Source organism: Syngnathus scovelli, chromosome 3, assembly GCF_024217435.2.
Source record: "Syngnathus scovelli strain Florida chromosome 3, RoL_Ssco_1.2, whole genome shotgun sequence".
NCBI classification, from domain to species: Eukaryota; Metazoa; Chordata; class Actinopteri; order Syngnathiformes; family Syngnathidae; genus Syngnathus; species Syngnathus scovelli.
In genome coordinates, this window is record NC_090849.1 from 15,693,816 (window position 1) to 15,719,104 (window position 25,289).

Genomic DNA, 25,289 nt, shown 5'->3' on the forward strand with positions numbered 1-25,289 from the left:
GCACATAATGAAAATTATGTGGTGGGGTACTCCCGGATTGATCGCTAACATACCATAGAGCCCACATAGACAACCATTCACTCCTAGAATGGACAATTTAGAATCTTCACTTGACCTACCATGCATGTTTTTGTGGGAGAAAACTATTGTACCTGGATGAAGGTCAGAGCGTGCACAAGGCCAGAGCCCGGATTCAAACCCACAACCTCAGAACGACAAGATGAATGTAATTATTGCCAAAAGACATACAGAGAATGATAAAAAAAAATACTGCATGTGATGCATTTCCCTGTCTTGTTTCTACAGCAATCTGCACAGCATAACTATTTTATTCAATAATTTATATTCCTGTCAGTGTTTGATAGAAGGAGGCATGCACTGTATGGGCTATAAATAAAATTATATTTTAGGCAATTTACATGATACAAGATAACATACGAAAAATTATTCAAGTTTCCCACTGAATACCTTTAAGGCATCCTATAAATAAATGTATGCTCGAGTAATGGTAATATATGAGATAAGATCCATCTTCTAATGTTAATTTAAGGTATTTTACATCTCAGCGTGGTGTCAGGGATCTTGGGTCTTGTAATGAATATGTCTTAATTGTGCTATTTGACATTTGAAAAGTCCAATAATCCCTCTCATTCTTGACAAACATTAGCATTTCCATCTATGAGGTCAAATCGGTATGAATAATACATTAACAAGGTTCTTAAGCTCACTACCAGCCATACGTAGCTCCACAAAGGCAGAAGCCAACTCATGGTATTTGAAAAAGGATGTGTTGATTTGATGAAGATCACATCAAATTATGACCAATTTCTGCAGAAATATGTGTGAATTTCATAGGGTTCACATATTTCTTCTTGCACATTAAATTAAAAAAAAACAATGTCTGTCAGTTCTTTTAATATCAAATAGTGCTACGAACTACAACGGCTACAGTAAATATGTTGCAAAACACTTTCCTGACCAGATTAAGCAGTTACATTGATGCAGCTCCTATATTGAGTTTCTTTCACTTGTGCTGTCGTCGCCAATGTTATTACCTTTGAGATGATGAACAGTCTGAAATAAGCGGCATATTTTGAGTTCCTTCTTATAATATCATAATAAGGGTACCTCCGGCTTAGTCGACTCCATGTGTGGCCTTGGGGAGACATGAGTTGCTGACTGTTTTGACAACTCGTTACCTATGATTTAAGTGACACATTGTGAGGTTTAAGTGACAGGCTTAGGGTCAGCTGCTGCGGCATCACGTTTCGGCCTTGAATAAAAGATTGCAAAAACATATTGGAATTTTTTACGGCTGCTATTTGTTTATAACTAAACAAAGAGGATTGATAGTATTCATTGTGATGTTTTTTTTTTTTTTACAGGCTCAGTAGTAACTGATATCATATATTACATTATCTAATCTAATACAAGAGCTGTATTAATCAATTATACGTTTACATTAAAAATGTTCTGTTTTAATTGACATTTTGTACTATTAATTTCAACTTTAGCAATATGTTTATTATTGTAAAGCTTTCTGAGGTTTTTCTAGTGTATGTGTGACTCATGTAGGAAACTAACACATTTCACACACTTTCATTATGATATTGTGCAGTTTGACAATTAATATATTTGTAATAGTATATTTTATTCTTTTATAATGCTCTTATTGGACCACATTAAGATTGCACAGTTCTCCACTTACAAGCTTGGTGTATTATTTATCATAACAATCTCTGCTTTCATTGGCAACACATTTATTGGGTCGATTTTCCAGCCCTCAAGTACTCCACTAGATGTTACTGATGCATCCAAGCAAAGATGTTGGGGTGGCATCAGTGTTTGTCCAGGTTAGTCCCCACACTCCAACATAATTGGCCCATCTCTGGCATAACGCTTCATCTCCAAAGGCACCAAAAACTGTAACCTACCTTGTGTGTTTTTCACTAATTGAAATGCCTAATGAGGTCCCAAGGGCTACAACCCATTACCTCTGAATTAATTAAAGCCTAAGCTGCTTGCCAAATGGTGAATAAAGATGCAGTAAAAGTGCAAGAGGAAAAGAGATCCCAAGCAGGTTTCACTGTGCTGGGTTGACCTCCTTTTTTGTCATTGATATGGGACACTATATGTTGAGAATGAGCAGATGTTCATTATTATTTTATTTGTGTTTACTTCAGGCTTAAGTTTTTGTCAGCCTGGTGCGGGTTCTCATTATCCAATGTGATTTGCCTAATTGTGCTTTATTAAACATTAAACCTTGTGGCAGCTTCAGCAAGATTTGTATTTCCAGTTTCAAACAAACAATATTGTTCTGGACCATAATTTAAGTGTGAGTTTCATAAAACACTTCTAAATAAAGCTTTTATTGTGGTCACGAGAGTATTAACCATGACCATATCACAGCATAAAAATCCATTTTATCAAACGCATCGACTAAAATGAAAAACAGGAAACATTTTCTGTAAGAAACAATTTCAAATGTTTATTTAACATGTCAAAGAAGGGGCACACACGTGAATTGAAAACAGGGCTGCAAAATTATTGGCCAGCTCAAGAACAAAACAATGCTAACATTAATCAGATTTTGGCTACAAAGAATATGTGTTTTTGTTCGATTTTTGTTTTTATAAAGAAACTCTATGTACATTGGTTCTTTTATACAAGAGGTTTGTTGGATAAATGCATCAAAACGAAAGCGGTTCTGCAGTGAACTTTACAAAAAATACATTTTATTTCTTTAAGGGGTCTAGAAAAGGAGACAGTCAAATATTGACCAATATTTCTTCCTTTTCTTTATTTAGAAAAAAGGTTGCTTTACTACCTATCTTAAAGAGAAGCAATATACAGCTTAAAGAGGAAGTTAACCCCCCAAAATTCTTCACAATAATGTACATGCCCCCACTCGTCTGAACACGGCATTCTGATTTATATTGTATCAGTGGAATATGAGTTAAGCAGCAAAATTCATCCGTTTTTATTCATCTCAAAACAGGTGGATTTTGCCTGTTTAATTCATATTCCACAAACAAAACATTGATAAGAAGATCCTGTTTGGATTAGATGGGCTGCACATAACATTATTACAAAAATGGTGTTGACTTCCTCTTTAAAAATGGTAGAAAATGTGTTTTTGTAGATTTATTCAGTTGGTTTGGTAACCAAGGACAATGGCTGCGATTGGAACAGGGCATGGTGGGGGTGAAGGGCTGCCTGATGGAAAGGCGAGGGGGGTGAGAGCATGGAAGGATGCAGAGATGTGAAGGGGATCGGCCGGGTCAGAATGGGTGTAGTCGACTGGCTACCGGATGTACCGATTGGGATGGAAATGGTCGGCTGTGAGGAAGAAGATGAGGAGGAAGATGAGGAGGCGGAAGATGATCCTCCTGAAGCTTTTCCAAGTACAGAGAAGTGGTGGTGCATGCGCCCCTCTGGTTTGGTAGTGAGCGATAGCGGCTGGGCCTGCTCCGAGTGAGTGGCTGCAGGAGCGGCCGGGGAGGCCAGCGCTGCGGAGGGGGTGGCCGGTGAATCCAACATGCTTCCGTGGGAAGATGCCGGGCTGTCGCACATCTTCTCTGAAGGCAGGTACTGAACGCACTGTTTCTTGCTTCTTATTGAGAAGTCTGACAAACACAAAGGAGAGATGGAAGCATTTGAATAATGGATCTGACGCTGGCTTGAAAACGTCCCTCAACGCCGCCAGAGACAGAAGTCGACGAGTGATTATTAAAACAGTGGGGATGGAAGCAATGAAATGTTCACCTTGCAAAGTGAAAAATGTTAAATACTCAACGGGTTCACATGAATGAATTAAAAAAGCATGATACACTCAAATGTAGAGGGCCCTTAGAGTTTAGGCAACTTATATTTGTTGTACAACAGCAGACATACCTGCCACTATTGGCACTGTACCTCATAAGCTGCTTGTCAAAGTATAGATTGAAGAAGGTAGTGTTAGAGAAGAAAATTGACAAAACAAAAGTATATACAGAGTATTCATTGCACTTGAGCTTTGTTACATAGGGAACTATAAGTGAGAGATTCATTACCTTCTGGTTTAGACTCTGGTTTATTGTCCCTCTTCCTCTTTTTCCGTTTTCCCTGCACACATAATAAAAATGGGTTTAATGTGCACGGCTCCACTTTTGATTAAAAACAATGAGATCGTATGAAATTGTCCTACTCACGTAGTTATCTCGTGCTGACCATCCAGGGTAGAGCTGGGAGTGCAGTTGCCGCTCTTTTCTAGCCAGCTCATAGTATTTGGCTTGTTCCTCTCTTGACAGGGAATGCCACTGTGGAAAAAAACAGAGAAATACATACGTACTTCAAAGGTTTAGTCAAACATCCCAGTGGACAAAAGATAAAACGCATACTACCTCTGTCGTGGGCCACTTACCCGTCTTCCGAGGATCTGGTTGATGGCAGCACTCTCTTTCAGAGTGCACTCTGCCACTACTTTGGCTCTCATCTCCTTCATATACAACATGAAAGCATTCAGAGGCTTTTTGATATGAGGCTTCTTGTCCTCTTCTTTCTTGGGAGGGATGGGAGATTTCCTGCTGATCCGAGACGTTGGAGAGATGATGTTAATAAAGTTGATTGCTACAGCAAAAGGATTTCAATTCGGAAAGCTAGTTCATCTTACGCGTGCATTGATGGGGTGGTGTTGTCACTGTTGGGCTCTTGCTTGATGGCTGGCGACACAATGGCAGGATGGGGAATGCCGGTCTGGTGGAGGCTGTGTGGTGGAGGAGTCACCATGTGAGGGGAGAAACGACTGGACACCAAGCTAGGGACAAAAAGGGGAGGGGAGTAAAACAAAACAAAAAAGTCCATGAACTCCACATTGAGAGATTGCACCGTCTCGACTTTGAAACTCAGGTCTGTCTAGACGACAATCATACAGTTACATGCTTGCTTTTTTGTTCAAATAAAGACTTTTTCAAAAGACCCTTTTATTCAGCAATAGCTAGAGAAAGCAGTGTGTTGCTACCATGGTCACAGCATGGCCGTGACACCTGAAACCACTTTCCTTGCCATGTTCCAGACCAGGGAGAGTTCTTTTAACGACCTTCCACAAAGAACAGAACACCTTTTTAAAGTATCTTTCACTTTTTCCCAATGCTTTTATACAATGAATCTCTGTGGGAGAAATTAAGCACCATGACCCAACTATCACGAGGGCCTGTTAGATTGGACAATTCCTCGGCTTTAAGTCTTTTAGTAAAGTTGCATGTATCATGGCAGACACTACAACGAAGCCTTGTTTCCCTCCTTAGTTGGATGCAGAATCAGCAAATGCATACTGACTGAGTCAGCTTTACCCTAAATATGGAGGTTGATTCAGTGGTTTGGAAGAGATCTGGTGAAATTCGCTATTTGACAAAATAAGAATTGTATACTCATGAACTGTTTAAGTAAATTGTGTACCGTGCCAAGATATGCTGTATAATACTCCAATACCGCACAAAATAACTCATAGTGTTTTTTTTTATAATGACTCAGCCATGGTTTTCTCACTGTGAGTGCTTCTTTGACCGAGGCCACATATTCTTTAGAAAACAGCACAATACATGTCTACCATATTTAGGGCTGTGTTGCATCATTGGATAATTTGGTGGCAGAAAGTCGTCTGTGCTCGGTAAAAAAAAAAAAAAAAAGCAGCCGCACCTATTAATTTTGTCGTTGTTCAGTTACAAGTAAAACATTAAAAAATAAAAAACTTAAGGTTTCTAATACTACTATAGCTAGCAGTTTTCAGTTTCTTTGGAGCCATTGCAAGGGATAAGTTGAGTAAAATAATAAAGATAACTGTAATATGTGTCATATTGAGCCAATGATATTTCCGTGGCACAAGAAAAAGTACAACTAAGACTTACAGATCCAGGCTGATCAAGAACCAAAAATAGTTTGTGAACCAATTGTTTATCAAAAACCTAAGTCATTAACCAAATGATGGGAAAGTGGAAGTGTTGCTGAACTTGGGTCACTCACCTGGACATGGATGCATTCATAGCTAGTGCTGGATAGGGGTGACGGAATCCCCCAGGAGGGATGGAGTACATGTGCTGGCCCTGCCTGGGAGATAGGAGAATGTGAGGGAAATGTGAGGTGGATCACACACAGCTGACAGCAAGCCTAGCAGAACTAATCCCCTACTCATCAACTCAAATCCCCTGCTTGTGGAAAAGCACCATAGCAAATGATTCCTAGAATGTTTCAGAATTGTTTCTATTTTCCTGTGAGTAACCGATAACTCATCACAAGTATTTGGAGTCTAAAGCATTTTTTTTTCATTGCATCACAAGACAAATATTGCACTTAAGTTTGTTATTTTTTTAGACTGGTAAAAAACTTACTGTGGCATGAGCCAGCCTAACGGGTGGGCAATAGAACCAACTGCACCAGGAGACAAGGGGTAGTATGGAGACAGTTCTGATGGGTGAGGTGTCCGAGGAATACCTATACATGTCACAGACAAAAAAAAAAAAAACTTTTAAAATGAGCGCAGAGCATACTTTAGTTGCCTAAGTGAGACATTATTCTCAAACAGAATTTAATGCATGGAAAAATGTACCCTTCACTATGCATGGTAGTAGAATTGACAATAGATTCCAACAATAACCACTTAATTAATCAATTAATTACATTACTTTCATTCATGATGCATTACCTGTCTTTGGGTCAAGTATTTCCGGAGAGAGGTGTGACGGTGGCGTGCCAGGCGAGAAGTGATCATTACTGTATGTGATGAGGGGTGTCAGCGGGTGAACATGGTGGGCATGCTGCACCACTGGAACTTTATTTGACTGTTGATTAAAGAAAAAACAAAAAGAATAGACAACGTTTAGGAGGAGATCACTGGCTCGGGTAATATTGATGCTTCTCCACAAAACATTTCACCAGTGTACTATTGTTTAATCAAAGGAATAGGCCTTCATTTGTGAAAGGCCTTCATGCTCAGCATGTGTATACTCTGACCGTTCCTCTGATGCAATCTGGATCAGAACCAAAGAACATTTAAAGAGCCTTGCAGACGCATGCCAAGACCATTACAGTCATTTAGCAAAGGAAAGAACTGTTTGTTCAGTCCAACTAGAAAAACAACAGCACCACCGTGTCCAAATGTCACACTGGTAACCCACAATCAGGCTAAAGTAAACTTAATGCCGGTAAACAACTGGAGACATCATCTCCCACTCAGTCTGATGGCAGTAAGTTGACGGACATGTGGGAAATCGACACAAATGGTTGGATTACACTGGCACACTGTGCTACGTATGACCCTAATCTCACAAAAACACTCCAAGTTCCTTGTGGAGAACTGCAAATCCTGAGATAAAAACCTGCCTTTACTAGAGCATGGTTCTTTTTTAGCACAAACGTAACATCACAATAAAAAATGGGCATTTCTCGACAAAAATTCTGACCAGAGTTGGCACTCCAAATGAGGATGAAGCTAATAACAACCAGTTTCTACTTTCATTAGGCAACGCTCAGCCTAGCAGTCATTTCCCTCTGGCTGCCTGCTGAATAGAGCACTTGTTGGCTCAACTTGTCACATGGGAGGGTCAAGGGGTGGGGAGGGGGGAGGGAGGGGGGAGAAAAGAGTCTTGTTCATCCAGACTAACCTTTCTTCAATATCCCTCCCCACCCCCTTCCCAACCTCTCGTCTCTCCAACGTGGTCTGGAAGGGAACAAGGTTTGCATTGAACCATTTGTACACGCTCTTACTTCACGATGCTTCGAATTGTTCCAAATCTCAGCCACGCCATTTTTTTCTTGCCTTTTTTAAGGAGAGCCCTGCCGTTTCCTCCTTTTAAATCTTAAACAAATTGGTTTCTGCAATGTCTGAAGGATACATTGATTCTGGTGATGCCAGATGGAGAAAGGAAAATATTTGCTGTTGTTCAACATGGCTATATTAAGCTCACTTTGCTCAAGGATTTTTTAGTTTCCGCAGACCCAAAGCATTTAAGGGCAACGTTTACTTACTAAAAACATTTTTCCCCCTAAAACTAAGAGGAAGCTTTGATGAAGCTTCAAGCCAGAATTATTGTGGACTTGCTTGGTTGGAATCCCAGGTTCCCACATGTCATGTATATTTGAGTTGTGCTTTGTTGTTCTACTTGTGTACGATATGCTGGAATTTTCCCTATATTGTGAGGGCTGTTTGAGACCTCTAGACCTGGGTGCCAACACATTTTGGGAAGCAGTTCAGTGAGAATTTGAAATGCTGCCTATTAATAATTCATTGGCTGGAATACGCCAATACTGTGCTCTAAACATATCTTGGAGTTTGAAAGCACGACTTTCAACTGCAAACTGCCTTTGAGTTCAGCCTGACAAAATGACCGAGCTATCACAACCTGTTTTTTATAGGATACATGAATTCAATATTTGTTTCCATCTAAACTTAGCACTGGTACAACAACAATAAAAGCAAGATTAATGACATAATCATAGCTCAAACCTTAACAATGATGGCTTAATTGACTTTATTTGTGCAAAGTACAAATTAATAATACTTCAGCTTATGTCAGCTTCATATAGCAGTACTCATGACCCAAAGTGTACTAAGGAAACCACATGTAACACGAGCTGTGTTTTGCCTCTAAACAACATCTACATGGTAGGACACATAACAAACAACCTGGAACCAGATGGTATTGACAATGGCAGATAGAAACCATGCTCTTTACACAGACGTGCTTTCTACAAACAAGATCGCAGTGGTGCATACCTCTAAGCTGGTGTTTAAAAACAGCAAGGACTGGTCTTGTAGTGATAGTAACAGGAAGTTTTAATAGGGAAAAAAAAGCAAACAGAAAAGGAGCCAGTGCAGAGAAAATCAACCTGAGAAGTTCTGACGCTTAACTAAAAAGGCCAAGGTGGCAGTACCTCGCTTGGCTGTCCAACTTGGAATGGCGCTAAGAAAAGCACAGTCCTTCGTCGATGTGGGTGGAGGGGTGGATTTCATTCAAGCAAACATGTTTTTGGATCCTGCACATCTGAATTGAATTACTAGGCAAACAGCCGATGGGGAAGAGAGCTTAGAACAAACTGAATAACCCTGCAGCTTTGTGTGTCTTTATGCTTGGCGATTCTGGGTGGGAGGCTCAGAGGCCTTTCAAAACTCCAGGAAAGACAGGGTGAAAAGAATGCCTGGCATGCTGAGCAATCCAAGCCTTGTTTGTCAACGCCAACAGGAAGCGGACGTGAGAGGGAGACCGACCGTGTCCTATGTCTTTAAAATCAACCGCTACAAATACTGCCATTCGTCAAAGACAACGCGTGTTTTACGTCTGGTCATTGCCTCGGAAAAGGTCAATGGCAGCAATATTCCAGGGTTAGAATAATAAAGAGCAGAGTGGCATCATATTACCGCAGTCGCCAACTAGTGGTGTGAAAATCCGCAAGGGTCATTAAATTAAGAGGGGTACGCACAATCAGCACAGCATCTGCGGGACTCTAATCATCTCAATTTCTTTGCCTAATACATTCCATATTAACAAATATTAACATGTATTCTGCATACATTTTAACTAGAAAAAACACGTATAATTTCAACTCAAATACAATAGCCAGGTCTTTCCTTTTTAAAGTGGGATAATAAAGATCAGTATTCAGTTCATTTCTGCTAATGTATTTGATTTCATGATGGATCCCAATTTTTTTCCACCCTGAATTATGCAAGCCAAGAAATTCTCCACAGAACTGTTGAAAGTGTGTTACATAACACTTTAATAATAATTAGATAATCAATTAGATATTGTTTTGTTTAAATTGTCTACATCACTATAATTTTAACCTCTCAACAGTAGATATTCTCAAATTTGTGTAATTTTGCAAATGTTCCAGTTTTGACTATAGGGAGAGAAATTAAAATGTGGTTCTATTTTTTTTTTTTTCAAATTCGATTTACAAACCTGATTCAATTATTTATAAAATATTTGTTAATTGCAGACCTCATTATAAAAATACAAATCTGTCAATAATATAAGTAATCATAATCTGTCTAATTTATATAACTTTCCTGTCTGGACACTCAAATACACTTTACAGTACGTTAAAAATGAAACAAAAAGAGTCCATGCTGTGGTCAGAACACAGAGATGGACGGGACGCTGTCCAGCAGAGCAGTGGCTGGAGGTCCGCTGAGGCTGCTACAGTTGAATGGGAAAATGAATGGCTAAACCCGCATGGCAGGTGGAAAAGAGTCAAAGGTGCAGCAGGATAACCACAACATGGTAGAGAATCACTCGTCTGTGCCACCAGAATGGAGGTTGATGAGAGCTAGCCAGCTTTCTGGCAAGAAACACGAGCCAGTGAAAGCTAACCACACCGACAAGTGAAAACCTTCCAGGGTTGCATCTTCAGCCACAGTTAAAAACTAATAATTTAGAATTAATCACACTTCACAGTTGAGCCTAAAGAATATACAAATACAGATAGGCATAGACGACATCAGAGGACCGCTACTCTTGACTGTATCATTTCATTACTTGAAGTAATTGCTAACTAAATGACTTATGAGATGTTGACAGGACGAAAAAACGCTAACAATAAGTGAATTCTTGCATCAATGTCAAGCTATTTGAGTTGTGATCTGATAAGCATCTGGAGGTCAGATACTGGTCAGTTTTACATCGTTGAAGAGCCGCAGCTTCCACTACTCGAGTATAACAGCAGAGGGCACCGACAAAGAGGAGAGGTCTTTTATACGAAAGACTCCAAGTACCACGACCTCAATGTACACCCAAATCAATGTGTTTTTGAAAATGATGCACGAGTAATTCATACAGCAGCACCTCCACTCTTCAAGTCCACTGATTGGATAACAAGTTCCCTGTACTGCATCACCTGGCCCTGCGGCACATTTGATGGATTATTCATAAAGAAGCAGCCAGTTGAACACAAAGACATATGAGGACTTTTGGGGTTTGCTCGTTGTTTGCCTAGCGCCTGTCTCGTAGAAACACGATTCCCTTTAGCCCAGTCTTCCCATTGCTAGCATTCCGACCAAATGCAATACTCGCTGAATGCTAAACAAACCTGTCTATTGAATAATTGAGGATCTCAGGCCAAAGGAGGTTTTGATTTGCATAGAGGCCCTATGGACCAAATCTGCATAGTGATAGAACTGGTCTTTCCCTGACATTCCTATCTAGCAATTATTATGATTTGCAATGTACAGTATTACCCCTTGTTGTACTCTGCCAGAATTAGCACAGTATTATAATTCCAACTAATATTATACTTGTGACTGTGATGATTCATTAATAATATTTTAAGTATAACTTGAATATAAAAACATGTCACGGAATAATTACTGGATTTATTGGCGTACATAGAAGGATAGTCTCTTTTTATGCAAGTAGGTTGAAAAGCTTATACGCTGAGTATCATAACGCATATCAAGTATTCTATTGTATAATATTTTCCAGAAACAATCATTAAGTCCTTTCTAGTAGATTATTAGAAGAAAACCAAACAATGCACTTCATGTTAGGGAATGAGTGGAAGTCAGCCCCTACTGATGTATTCTCACTCCCTCCTATCGCTCCCTTTTCGCCCTGGGCAGTAATCCTTGGACCCCTGTGGGTGCTCACCCTTCCCTTTGCTCTCATTAGTGAATAAGTTGGGGGCCACGGGGAGCCTGCAAGCTCGGAGAGACAGCCTGCCGCTACCCTCCTACATCCACGCTCCTCAGCTGGAGTAATGAGCACATAATCAGCCTTGCTCCTTCTCGGCGGCGAGACACCAGAGGGGAATGTGGGCTCCTGGCCTAGAGTGAGGTGGAAGGACACTTTCACTCAAGGTAAGCACATTTACCACCTTTAGATAAAATGGTCACCAGAAAAGTATGGTGAATGTCTCCTATCTGAGTCCTCGCTACAAAATCTTCAGAAGTTTTCCTAAATGTTCCCTTTCTTTACTTTGTATTAGACCTAAATTACCAACATTAGAGTCAGTAAATATCATTGAATTAAAATAAATGACAGTATTTTACCAAATAAAATAATATTTAAATTACATGGCATTATATAGGGTCATTGGTGTGTTGGAGCCCATCCCAGCTTTCATTGGGTGGGAGAGGCGGGCTGTACCCTGAACTGGTCATCGGCCAGTCACAGGTCATACCCTATAGACTAGAAGATATGCCTTTAAGATATGGCTTTAAAAATATTTATGTGATAAACAAAACTGTGACTTTTTACTATTTTCTGATTCTTTTCTAAAACTACTCAGAAGCTCTCCAAAAGACCCAAATCTTTATTGTTCATCTCTTTTTGATCTTTCAAAATGAAGTGAGCAGCACACAGTGATATTGTAAAAGCAGCCAGTGTCAAAGAAAAGTCACCAGGGTCACTGGCAGGTCAGAACATTTTTCTAATAAAATATTTGTCTTTGGTTTCAAGTGAGAGTAGTCAATGGTGGATTCCCACAGGCCAACAGCACCCAATACAATCGTTTCCCATTGAATGCGCTCGATGAGGACTTTGTCATGTGCATCACTGCGATTATGGAAGGCAGAAAATTGACCACAAACTCAGCAAGCATGTCGCGAAAAGGTATCTGAGGTCAAGCGGATGAATCACAATCACTTCTTTACTTAAGTGTGACTCAAGTGATGCCTGGAATGACCTCTCTATCGATACAATCAGGCAGGTGAGGATGTTGATAGCTGCCAAGAACGTCACGCAAAGTTAAGCGAATTAAAAAGAAAATAATGTTTTCAGTCCCACACGTCACAGTCCAAACACAAACCAGACGGGTCTGCTGACTCCACGCATCATCTAACTGCAGCGAGACACTACCAGGACTTCAGGTTTACACCTGTGTGGGAAAGTTCAAGACGGGCATGGAGCGTCACACTTGAGAGCTTTATGGAAGCAACTGAGTTATTGCCATTTTGACAGACAAAGAAGTCAGCAGTTTGCCCCTGGGTGCTGCAGCTGTTTAGAACTTTGTGTGGAGCGATGTGAACCAGGAGATTCAAATGCAGACTATGACTCTGTAATTGGAAATAACTGCATTATGGTGATAGTTTGATTAAAGCGTTTACTTTCTTTACTGAAAATGAATTCTTCCTGTAAACTTGCATGATTGGTTTGATAATTTGATTAAAGTTTTCAGGATGTAGCCTGAAGATAACATTTCATTAGTAGCAAGTATGCAGGATGGAGTGATTTTTAGAGAATGTATACTTACACAGACTTTAGTTTGTGGGATTTTTTTAAATGACCACTACCCCCGCCTGCCCGCCCCAAATTTTAAATCTTTTTTTTTTTCTACCTTCAGGTCATGATTTTTTTTTTTTTTTTTGTCAAACAGAACTCTCTTTATCTCTGACACACACATCAAGACAAACGGTTCACTATCGTGAAAGATAGGGAATGCTGACTCCAAATGTGATCTCATATGCAATGAAATATTTCAATTAAGGTGTAAACAGCTGCTGTGTTATGGTATTTTTGTGCACTCACTAAATGGCCTGGTGTTGGAGAGCGGGAATCTTTGAGTCCTGCAGAGCTGGGGACATCCAGAAGAGGCCATTTCATCTGCAAATACTGTGGAGAAAAGGCAGAGTAGCAGATTGAAGTAACAGCTCAAGGGATACAACAAGACGAGCCAACATTGATAAAAGATTTGTCTGCATGAATGCATTGTGGCTTCAGTTATTTCAACTCAACTTTAGAGTCCACACCTATTATTGAAGTGAAAGTGACTGGTGTCAACAAGCAGACTGGTTGATGGCTGTGAAACTGCTGTTTGTCAAGGAAAAACAAGTGGCCAGCTGTGAATGCCCATCGCAGTGCGGGTGAAAGGAGACAGCTGGAAGGAAGCCCCAATAAGAGTGCAACCAAAGGTTGGGCTGCAGAGATGACGCAAACTCTGTCTCAATTGATTTGGCCTTTTGTCCCACCTTCTCTATCACTATTTTTTTTTTCTTTACAGTTATCAAAAGATTGTGTAATTATTTGCATTCGGTAGCACTCACCAATTGGTCGCAGAATACAGAGCTGTGTGCTCAAGTTTTTTTCTCTTTTGATTTACAGCACAACGCAACAAGTTCAACTTTTTTTTTTTGTCCTCCAGCAATCGAGTTAGCATGAAGCCAAATTTTGAAAAGCACGTCTCGACCATCTGGTTTATGAATCACTTTTAATGTCGCGTACAGCAGTTTGTCATGCATGCGGGTTTCTTTTTTCATCTTGGGACGATTTCATGTTAATTTTGCTCATCCGTGTCCATGTTTAAAAAAAAAAAAAACGTTTTTTTTTTGGTTGCTTTTGGGAATCTGTGTTTCATGGGCTCTGAATTCCAGGTTGCTTCACCACTGTCATTTATTTACACAGCAATGTCCTAATGGATCCCCATTCACCAGCAGGCTTATCTCCACTGACACAAAAACTGCTGAAGGATGGATTAAATGTGACACTTAATGGCAAGACATGTAAATATATATATTTTCAAAAATTGGTGCAGGATAAATGATGACAAACAAGCTGGCTGGAGGAGTCATGCTTTCACGTTTGGATTTTTAAAACACCATTCATCACTCCTGTTTGTAAGGAGGAAGGAAGCTTGGATGGCTGTGGGTTAAAAATGGAAAAGACATTATAGCAGAAGGGGAAAAGGGACAAGAGGGGAAAAAAACATTTTCAGGAATGAGTTTGTCGAGCAGGCGGAGGTATTGTTTCCTGACAGCTGGGGTCCAACAGCGTACCCGGCCAGGGGGAAGGGGACCCTTTTTCTCTTGGGAAAAAAAAGTGGGGAATTTCTTGACATCAGCCCTCTTCATTTTCACTATTCTGCGCGAGGCTGAATTGTGGCTTCCAACTAATGGGCCCAAGTCCATACAACTGTCAGGAGCCAGTTGCTTTTACTGACTGCGAGCGCACTATTGAAACTTTCTGTCACTGTGTGCATGGTGCCTAATGAATGCTGCACTGTGGGGATAAAATCCAAAACAATGCAGTTTTCTACATCTAATCTATGTCAATCATGAGGCCTTCCACAAATGAAACAAGTGCCATTGTGAGCATTTGGTTAAGCCCAGCCCTGCCCACCATGACTCTCCTACCCAATCCATCCACTTTTGACAGCTTTCTGCCAAGAATGAGGAACGTGCCCTAAGGCCCCCTTTTTTTAACAGCACCTATCTTTCTTTTAATTGCCAGCGCACCCGATGGAGCAATTCACACACTTCCGAGTTGCTTACTGTCACATTAGCTGCTGAGTGTATGATATAAACAGCAGAATGCCACTCACAAACACATGAAAGGGGGCGTGAGGGCACAGGAGGATGTGAGTTGTTTCAGAAAAAATTTGTCTTTTTTAAGCACATCAGGTTTTTAAGACGATTTCATTTTTTCACCTATAATAAGCTTGCGCAATCAAGATTTTAAAATGTGTTGTTCTTCATTGCTGATTTTTCATTTAAAAAATCCACCTGTTGCTGAATTTAGTTCTTTAGTTCTAATTATTATTATTATTATTATTATTATTATTATTATTATTATTATTATTATTATTATTATTATATCATGCACTAGATAAAGAAGAAACTAGGGCAGATTCTGAATTAGTGCAAAAAAAAATCAAGAAAAGTTTACTTGTATCTCTCTGACTTAAAACTATATATATAAATTTGTTCGCCAGTGTTATTATAAAGTTTGAAACCACCAGCAAAGCAAACCAATGTAATTTGAAGTTAACTCCAACTTAGTCAACTTCATTTTACTTTAATACAAGTGGAACGTACTTATGGTCCCGGTCCATACACAAATCTGGTTCAAGCAGCATGAGAGTTGGAAGCACTATTACAACTGAAAGAAATGTGTGGCTAAGTGATGCTCAACTGATCCATTTTTACAATTCTTTAATTGTCTTCCAGGCTTTCTTGCAGCCTCCAATGCTCAGAATAAACATCAATCAATGTGCTACTTTCACAGGACCCAGATGCAACAAAGGTGGCAAAGACGCTACAGAGTTTTTCCAAACTGGAACTGGAACCCTTTGGTTTTTTGAAGAGTGAATATGACATATGCTCTGGGGCGTGTGGCCTGCCAAAGTGGGGTTCTAATTGTTGCACTGCTCTCACAGAGTGCTGGAAAACACAGCCAAGAGTCTTTGTCATCTGTGAAATGTGTGGTTCTATCCTGCAGGCCAACATCACAGTGTGGAAAAGAGACAGATGCCTGGACATTTACTGTCAAACTAAGTCGCATGCTCTGCCAAAGGGACAGAAAAAAAATCCACAACTGTACAAGCAACTAACCACACATTTCAGTGGCAAAGCAATAATCATAATTGCACAGTCAGAAAAACAGAAAATCTTGCAAATTCAATCTAAAATAGTATTCAAAAGGACACTCGGAGTCGGGTAACTTTAGCGGCAACGATCCAATCAGACAAAGTCAAAGAGCAAATAAAAGGGTGAATGTGTGCAAAGGGACGGCTCAGACGAGGCCTCGCGCTTGTCAAATGGCTTCGCCTAACTTGTAGTGAATAGCATAGCAGCAGGAATGCCTCGGCGGATCGCTCCGGCAGATAATGTCAATCACCTACTGTGTGGAGAACCCCTCCCCATTGTTTTCTTTTAGCCCCCAACAGCAAACAAATGGGCCACACAGCTTGCTCTTTTGACTGAGGTGTTAATTACCGTCCCCTGCCCATATGAACAGCAGCTCCAGACAATAGCCCTGTCAGGCACCGACACAACAGTCCCTCCCTGGTTTGCTCTGCTGATATCACCTGCTTATGCAAGGGCTATTGACACCTCAACCTGATCTACGCATAAAAAACAATTAAAGCTTTCGGAACAAAGCAACGGCGATAAGTAGCCCCGCCTTGTCTCCAAGTTTGCATTAAACTCATTGTTTGCCGACATTAGAGGCAATTACATTGACAATACTTAAGCAAACCTCTGTAGTCATTGTGCTAATTAGTGTGTAATTGATGGGGAAACGACAAGCGGCTCAGCTGGTCAGTCCCGCAAAGCCCTATTGGGCCAAAGCAAAATTCTCAATGGCCACCAGACCTTCTTATCCCATCACCACCATGAAGTAATTTGATTAGTGAAGGAGGAAGCCATTTATTAAGACTATCTACAAAGAGGGTACAGAAAGAGAGAAATAACAAACATATCTAGAAGGCGGAGTAGAAAGTAAGCCTATTCTTAAGACATCATCATGTCTCTTGCACTCTATATGCAGGGTATTTTTGCTCCCCTGCAAAATACACTCAAAAGCAACATTTGCCACTTCTGTTAGTTTCTTACACATAGTCCTTTTGTTTTATATTAACCCACAGTTCCGTATTGGAGATAGCATCTTGCTAATGGCTACCACATTTGAAGTGCCCATTAGCCTACTGAGGAATGAAGTTAAGTGACTATGTCAGGGACACTCCCTCGGTTTGCCGGGCTTCTATTGTGACCCGCTTGGTCGCCCCGCACTCTTATTCACAGCAAGAAAAAAAAAAGAAAAAAGGTCAAAGGTCAGACGTCCAGAGTGCTGCGGTTTCTATGGTAACATGGCCTATTAAGGCCAGGCTCATTGGCCTCTTAACATGCTCTTGTACACAAAAGAACTATTAGTGCAAAGAGGGAGAGCAGAGAGTGAAGAGTGGAGGCAGCGCCAAGCAAGGTCCTAACAACACAGCTTCAATGTTGTTCCAAGATTTCTAAGATGATTGCAACAGAGCCTCCCGCACCTCTGTCGAATGAGATTTTCAGATTAGTCCAGAATATTTTGAGAAAAATAATGTTTGTTGTAACAGTGAACAGCAATGTCATAGTTCACATTTCGTACTGCGCAATATGCTAAAAATGTGTGACTGACTCATGCATAATCTGTACATTGTCAAATTGGCCCACAAGCTGTTTTTATTTGAAAAGTCCTGGGAGTGAATTTATTGCAGTTTCAGTTATAAAACAGCATGAACAAAACACAAGGCCAAGATAAACCCACCCCCAAAAGAGCTTCTTTAATATTCTAACCCAGTGAGTTTGAATTTTTGCAAGTCAAGCAGCTTTTGCAGGATTCTTTTTTTTTCTTCCTTTTGCATGACACGATCCTGAGTTATTGCTTCCTGTATCCACAGCTTTAGAGCGTTAACTCAGAGCTCGCATGTGCTGCTATACCATGTAGCTAGCTGACTTTCAGTTCATTTTAATGGCAAAAACATTTTTAACTATGGTTAACGTGATGAATAGCTGAGTTATTGTGCTAGCAGCAGGTCATGTCAAACTAACGGTGTAATTAAACACCCCAGAACATAACTACTATGCATCTGGTAGGAGCGAAGCCATCTCATAAAGACAGAGAGGAGGGCGTAAAGCCGTTCAAGTCAATTACACGAAGTTAGTTACGTGGTTTCTTAAACCTTGGAGATCTGTTTTCAATTGTCACCGGCACCTCTGTTCAGTGTCAGCATGCTCTCATGTCAAGACTGCATACACCTCCAGTGTCAAAGGTGTCGTCACGTTTTGTATCCTGTGCCATTGTTTGTCCAGTTGCACAGGAACACAAGTTTTTTATTGTTCAGGGAGTAGGCTTATTTCATTGAAATTCACAGCCGTAAACGTCTGTGTAATTAACTCCAGGACATAAGGTGGTTAGCTGCACTCGGCTGGAGTTTTACAGTAAAGCTCGACTTGGAATATATAGCGAGTGTGTACCTCTGGGTCGACGCCAGTGGTGCACAAGTGAGAACCTTTCATTTATAACTGAGCCCAGACTGATTGATATAATGCAGAATTTCCTGCCTAAGCATTAGAGGTAATGATAAGCCTGCTCACAATGACCCGGGTGAATAGCGCGGCACAATGATTACTCCACAAGCCCCCACCGCCATCTTGCTTTTCTCAGTTGGGGGACAGATTTTTCATGGCTTTTCCTTTAAATACACTTCCTTAAAAAGAGTCGAAGACAACAGACAAGGCATTGAACAAGTTTGAAACAATGAAGTGGCCAGAAGTACGCGTAGGGAAGGCAAAAGATTTTTTTTTAAGTGACTAAATTAAACACATTTGTTTCTGCTCGCACATACCACAAGTCTTATGAAAACAGAGGGCTGATTGTGTTCACTCTGCTAGTCCACCCCCATGCCTCCTTCCCCTCCACTCCTCACCACCACCTAACACCACCCAGCTTCCCCAAGCCACCCCCACCCCCTGTCCCGAATGTGAGCACCCCCTCCCTTCCACACATACACACACACACACACAGCTGCCTGCAGATGCCTCCTGTGTTTGCTCTGTGAACACGAGCACAAATCTCCAGGCCCACAGACTTCTGGGCCCTGCCTCATCTCACATTTTACTACCTGACATCCCTAACACCCCACTGTTAAACCCACTCTGACTCTCCTGTCTGCCTGCTCACCACCTGCACACCAGCTTTGTCCCACTCAAACACACACACACACGCACGCACACACACACACGTGCATTTTTGTACGCCGCAACTATGCTCCGCCACACACGCCTGTGGGAATTGTGCATTTTAAAATACTTTCACACAGGTGATGGAAAAAGTTATTTAAAAAAACTATAGGCGCTCTAAGCAAAATGATTTGGTCAAATACCACCTTCCCAGTGCTAATTAAATTAAACATATAATAGTAAAGAAAATGTTCTGGCTTCAAGTGGTTTGATATACAACGCCATGGTAGAAACAGGACAAGAAATGTTTCTCGCAATATTCATAACATTCATCCTCTCAGTACGAGACAGAACCCGACCTACTGCCGTGACATTCCCCAGGGTTAGCTATGCGTATTGTCAGCAGACTGCAGTGAGAGCTGGAAAGCAGCCAAGCATTTTTTAAATCTCAAACATTTGTTAAAAGTCCCCACTTGCAGTTTGGATTTCCATCATGCTGTGGTATTGAGCATGGAATCACGACCCATTGATATATGGCTGTCCAATTAACTTGGCTTCTTTTAACTTTTTGCAAGGCAAAAATTTTTCTGTTGTAAGATTATTTAGCTTTCATCATACTGACAAAGATTCTTTGCAATCTAGGAATAATGTATGTGTTGGTATAAGAAAATTCCCCTCATATGCATACTGGCAGATGTTTTTTGGTCAATTAAAAAGAGTTCAATGTTTCACACACTGCGCCAAACTTGACAGTTTCAAGTATATATACAGCTGCTGCTATCGTTCAGTTTTAGTACACTCTAATTAAAACCTCAAGGTGATTATGCTCTTAATATCAGATTTCTGCAGACTTTTTTCAGGAGCGTCCCCTTACAATTGCACAGAATCCAGGAATGCAAAGCATGAAAAGGCAACCACTCACATTTTGTTATTTTAACAAAACAACAACAACAGTCTCACTCTCAGGGTTTATGAACAGAATGCAAGTAGGAAAGTTTATCTTTCTTGAAGAGCTGTTTCTGAAACCTCAAATCTGTGCCACCATTTACCGAACTTCTCGGTCCAAACTGCACACTGCTGCAAACAATTAGAGCGAAACCAAGAACTGTAAGTTGTTCTGAGCGAGACACTGGGAAAGAGAGAGCGAGTGAGAGTGAAGGGGGGAGTGACCGGAGGAGGAGAGGGGTGCTTGCGCACAATTACAGCAGGGATTTATGGCCTGAGAAACAATTTATAAATCACAGTGCCTGTGCTAATGTGCTCCAGATTGTTCTCCATGCAGCTGCAATTTTGGTCTGCGTGAAACGGCATAATAAACCTGGCTGGAGGACATGTTTGGGTGGTGGCGGGGCAGGGAAAAGTTGAGATCGTGGGTGGGGGCTGATGAGGGTAAGGTTATGTGCTCCCAAACTTCCAGAGGTGTTTTAAACAAAGGAAACACGAGACCTTTTTTCATTACCCGGTGTGAAAGTTTGCCCAAGAGCCTAAAATGTCGTCTGGCCCAAAAAAACACAGATTCCATCTTTGTCTATCAATAAGTGTAAAGTACGACGATTAAAACACGTTTTCAAAGTTACTATTGGAATGGCACAGTAGCCGGATGGAAAAAACTTCCAGCAAGGGGAAGTGCGACACATTGTGCAGGTTTACACTCTTAAGTATCAAGGCCAAAATGGAAAGCAGATTTCTGACCTCACCGTGAAACGCTAGCCTTATTACATTGTAACATAAGTGAAATGAATTCTCAATTATAATAAGAAAAGGCAAATGTTGCAAGCTGATCCCTTCATTGTGGGAGAAGGCCGGTGTGGAAGAAGGGATCGGATGTACCGAGGATAGCTTGGGCTTTTGTGGCCACTCAGCCAACTGGCCCTGAACCTTGGCCTCTAACCCTTCACCCTGGGGGGCAAACAAAGCTCTGAGTGACATCTGAAACTAGACACTCTGCGGAGAGAGAGAGTGTCTGCTCAGGACTCCAATAACCCCATTAACTCTGCAGGAAAAGATGTGTGGCATTTTACTTTGTTTTTGACACATGTCTACAATGAGGCTGTTAGAAGTGGGCACCCTGACAGGTATTCAATCTTGTTTACTTATAAGCACATCCATCTTGAGTGGAGATGAGTAAAATGCTCCAAAATGACACAAAGCAGAGTCAGTGTTAATTGTGAGCGATACACTCATGCCTACAATTAGGGACGATCAATATAAACTCCGTCTAATAAGAACAACGTGATACTAATCTTCCTCTTTTAAGTGATTCGCTGGTGCCCCCACCGCGTCAGAAAGGTTCTGCGGACTTATTCCGAGAGCATCGGCATTAATAAACCGTCAAGAAAAACAGAGAAAAGTCAGCGGCATATGTGCGGCCATGTGAATGCGAGCCTTCGTCTCCAGTATGCTGAAAGCCACTGTAGTATTTAAATCAAGCAATGAGGGAGGAAGACTGGGCCAAGCATTCTGGAGCTCAGCTGTGAGGCTCTAAGCCGTTGCCCTAGGGTTTTTGTCCTGCCTTTCAGGGCAAGTCTGAGGTAGTCAAAGAACCTATTCATGGCCGGCGCTCCCCCTGCCAACACACCCATACAGCCCCAGTTAAGTCAGCCGAGAGCTATAGAGCCTCCCCATTTCACATGAGAATCAGACCTGCCCCTAAAGCCTGCTTCAGGGATCTCCAATAGCCAACCCCTCCAACTTATTTTACGAATCAAACAAAAGGGTTTCGTGACCCATTCCATGTCATATAAGGTTGATTTTTTTTTTTTTCTTGGTGTAGATACTCTAAATTTGAGGCAAAAGCCAGCGACATTTGTAAGGATTTGATGTCCAGCCACAGAAATGGCAGAGGGATTATGTCAACAGAGAGCACTAAGATTGGCCTCATGCTCGAGCTGACAGTACAACCTGAAAACGTCACATGATTAAGTCACCAAACAAAGAAACCTAATCATGCTGATCATCTGAGTTAGGCACAAGGGGAATTTCACTAGTGTCTTATGTCTAAGTAACACAAGGTTCCTCAACCACAGTCATTAGAACTAATCTGGAATATTACCTCAACATTTTAAGGTTCGTGAAATACAGATGTGGCACAAACAGTCCATCAGATGTTACTGTGGTTTATTCCTCAAGATTCACAAGTCGGTCTTGAGATGAGGCTGCTACACATTTAGGATGACCTGTGCTTTTGCTCGGCTGTAATCTAATTTAACGCTTGCCAGAACATTGTGACTCCTTAACTCCAATTGGTTTATGGGGGTAACTGAGGTAAGGGGCACTCGGAGGTTGTATAATTGAAAATTCAAAGTTGTAATTTAATGGGACACTTGTATGAAAACAATAAAACTGGAATCAGCATAATTATAGTCATCAAATAGTCAAGGACAAATTCACCCTCTCAAATGTTAAAAGTTAATCCGTGATTATCTTTTCGACTAATTTGTTACATTTGAGTGACATGATTTAAAAGTTCCATATTTCACAAATTTACTTCATTTGATATTGCCCAAAAATCAATTGAACTATCAAAAAGAACCGAACAGAATGTTTTTCACTTGTGTGTTACAAGCCGAGGAGTAATACAAACTCGGTTGTCATGATACTAAAATTCCGACTTTGATACCTGAATAATTTATGTCAAAACTGATACTCATATAGTGATACTCAATACCATGGTAAAAACGTAGAACACACACACTCACCTATTTGCTACTTTCTTTATCATATCCCATTAATCCTGATACCCTGCTTAATTGTATTTTTTCGTTGGCCCATTCACCCGCTTGCTTGTTTTTTTTCTTTCAGAATATTGTTTTTCCCATGGCGGTTATGAAGAAGTGTCAATTCTTTGTGGTTTTTCACTCGCCATGCCCTCCCAATAACAAGGGTCCACTGTATACACACGAATGCACACAAACACACTGGCAGACACACACACACTGCCAGTCATATGTTTGGACAGGGTTTCTCATGCTATTGAATGCGAAACCATGTTCAAATTTCTGACTCATGTTATGTTTATATTTATGTAGACAGTACATTTTGTTTACAGTATTTTTATTGTATACACATTTTTCAAATGTACATGTTATTTTGTGTCTTAATTAAATGAATAAATAATGAATCAGTGCAGCCATTTGGGATAAAAATCTCATGGCAACCAAAAAAACAAATTTTCCACTCTTTTATGCACACCATAGGTCAAAAAAGGACACGGATTAGTCAAACTTAATCCATGTCATTTTTTGACCTATGGTATGCATAAAAAGCGGAAACTTTGTTTTTTTGGTCTATGCGGTTCTTCGATTGCCCGTAATTAGCAATAAAAGCTAAAAGGCTTGCAAAATGAGCGGATCAGCTTTTGACGCCGGTGTGACGTAGATTTGACACTCGTATTTGAGTACCTGCCCACTTTTGACTGCTATCCCGCCCAACTCGGGGGGTAAAAAAGCTGAGAGCAGACAACAAAACTGTGCTGCTTGTGTAAAACTAAAACTTTGCATCAGCTACCAACCTCAGAGGAGTTTAGGAATGAACTGCATCTTTTTCAAATACTGCTATACCAATCAACCCTAACATTAACACTGTCTTAATAGGGTCATCATTAAATTGGATTTTCTTAATACAACTGGGTTGTTACTAATGTAAAATAGATGGTCCGGTGGATTCAAAACAGATTTAACATGATCAACTACAGCACTAAAGCAGATCCTTAAAAAGTCAACACTTTGATAAGCTGGTTCCTAATTCTATAACGGTTTACTGCATTGAACCTGACATTGCTATCAATGGATGCTATAAGGTTGCATCACCACCTCTGGAACAAACTCAGCGGGAAGCGGCAAAAGTGATTTATAGGTTTAACATGAAGAACAGCTGCTCTGCTTGCTGTCAACTACTCTCATCCTGGACGGATATCCATTCACTTCTTAATTTAGTATGACCAGTACAACCTCACTGATATGAAACGCATACTGTACGACATGGCCTTTAGCCATCCATCCCTCTGTGGATATGAAGCGAGGAGGAGCCTGATAGAAATCTTAGCAGTACTGATGTGACATGTAGTATGTGACTTGATGGCTTCCTGCTGCTCGCTGATTGGGCTGTGAGAGGAATGGCAAGGCATGGCGCTCTGTGGGAGACAAGTATCCCCCGATAAGTGAGTGCCTCAAGGTCTGGAAGCGGGCCCACTTCAGGATAACAGGCAAGGAATAGTCAGACCCATATCTGCCCCAGTTTCTGCTCCCTCCACCACCATCTTGTCAACAATCTCCCTTGTCTTGCTTGCTCTCTCTCCCTCCTCAACTGCAGCCTGTAGAGCTTAAACTGAAAACAGCTGCTCGAAATACCAGACCGATGAAACCCTGTTTAGAGCATTTTCTTTTTCTTCCTGCTGTACAATCACATTTTATTAGCACGGAGTTAAATGTTTAAGGTACAATTAAGGGGGGGGGGAGGCATTTTTTATGTGACCTAAACTATCGCGTAAGAGCTACATACAGAGTCCAGAGTAGGACACAATATTCCCACAACCACCCCGCAGAAAAACAAATTGAGCCTTTTAAAAAAAGAATCTGGTGAAACCCCGTTCTGGTATTTTGTAGATTTTGCGGTGTTATTATTTCTGTATTTTTGCTATTTGTTGCAGCATTGTTTTTAAACAATTTAAATCTCGCACATCAAAAAATAAAAAAACATTTGCACCGATTTAGCCAATCAGAGCGTAGCTTTTGTTTTATCAGCCGCTAATTGGCGGCTTTTATTTTTTACACTTAAGATGTGGAGGAAATTTGAACACCGATTGAACAGATTGCTTCAGTGTTTTATTTCAGGTCACAAGAATGAATAAATTAATAATTATAAGTTAATCTTTGGCAGCTTAAGCCTA

The 25,289-nt window shown here is 40.7% G+C and overlaps 1 protein-coding gene across 2 annotated transcripts in view; it reads right to left on the minus strand.

The window, feature by feature from the left end:
* Positions 1-2,461: 2,461 nt before the first annotated feature.
* tcf7l1b (transcription factor 7 like 1b) overlaps positions 2,462-25,289 on the minus strand; it is a 30,297-nt gene continuing 7,469 nt past the window's right edge. The window contains exons 4-12 of one of the 2 annotated variants that reach the window (XM_049762947.1): positions 13,497-13,580; positions 6,680-6,815; positions 6,366-6,468; positions 6,001-6,084; positions 4,652-4,795; positions 4,403-4,565; positions 4,191-4,298; positions 4,053-4,104; positions 2,462-3,626 (exon numbers count right to left, since the gene is read on the minus strand). In XM_049762947.1, the coding sequence (XP_049618904.1) occupies positions 3,145-3,626; positions 4,053-4,104; positions 4,191-4,298; positions 4,403-4,565; positions 4,652-4,795; positions 6,001-6,084; positions 6,366-6,468; positions 6,680-6,815; positions 13,497-13,580 (1,356 nt within the window). In that variant the 3' untranslated portion in view covers positions 2,462-3,144. The remainder of the gene's footprint in view (positions 3,627-4,052; positions 4,105-4,190; positions 4,299-4,402; positions 4,566-4,651; positions 4,796-6,000; positions 6,085-6,365; positions 6,469-6,679; positions 6,816-13,496; positions 13,581-25,289) is intronic. The other variant, XM_049762948.1, reaches the window with a different exon arrangement.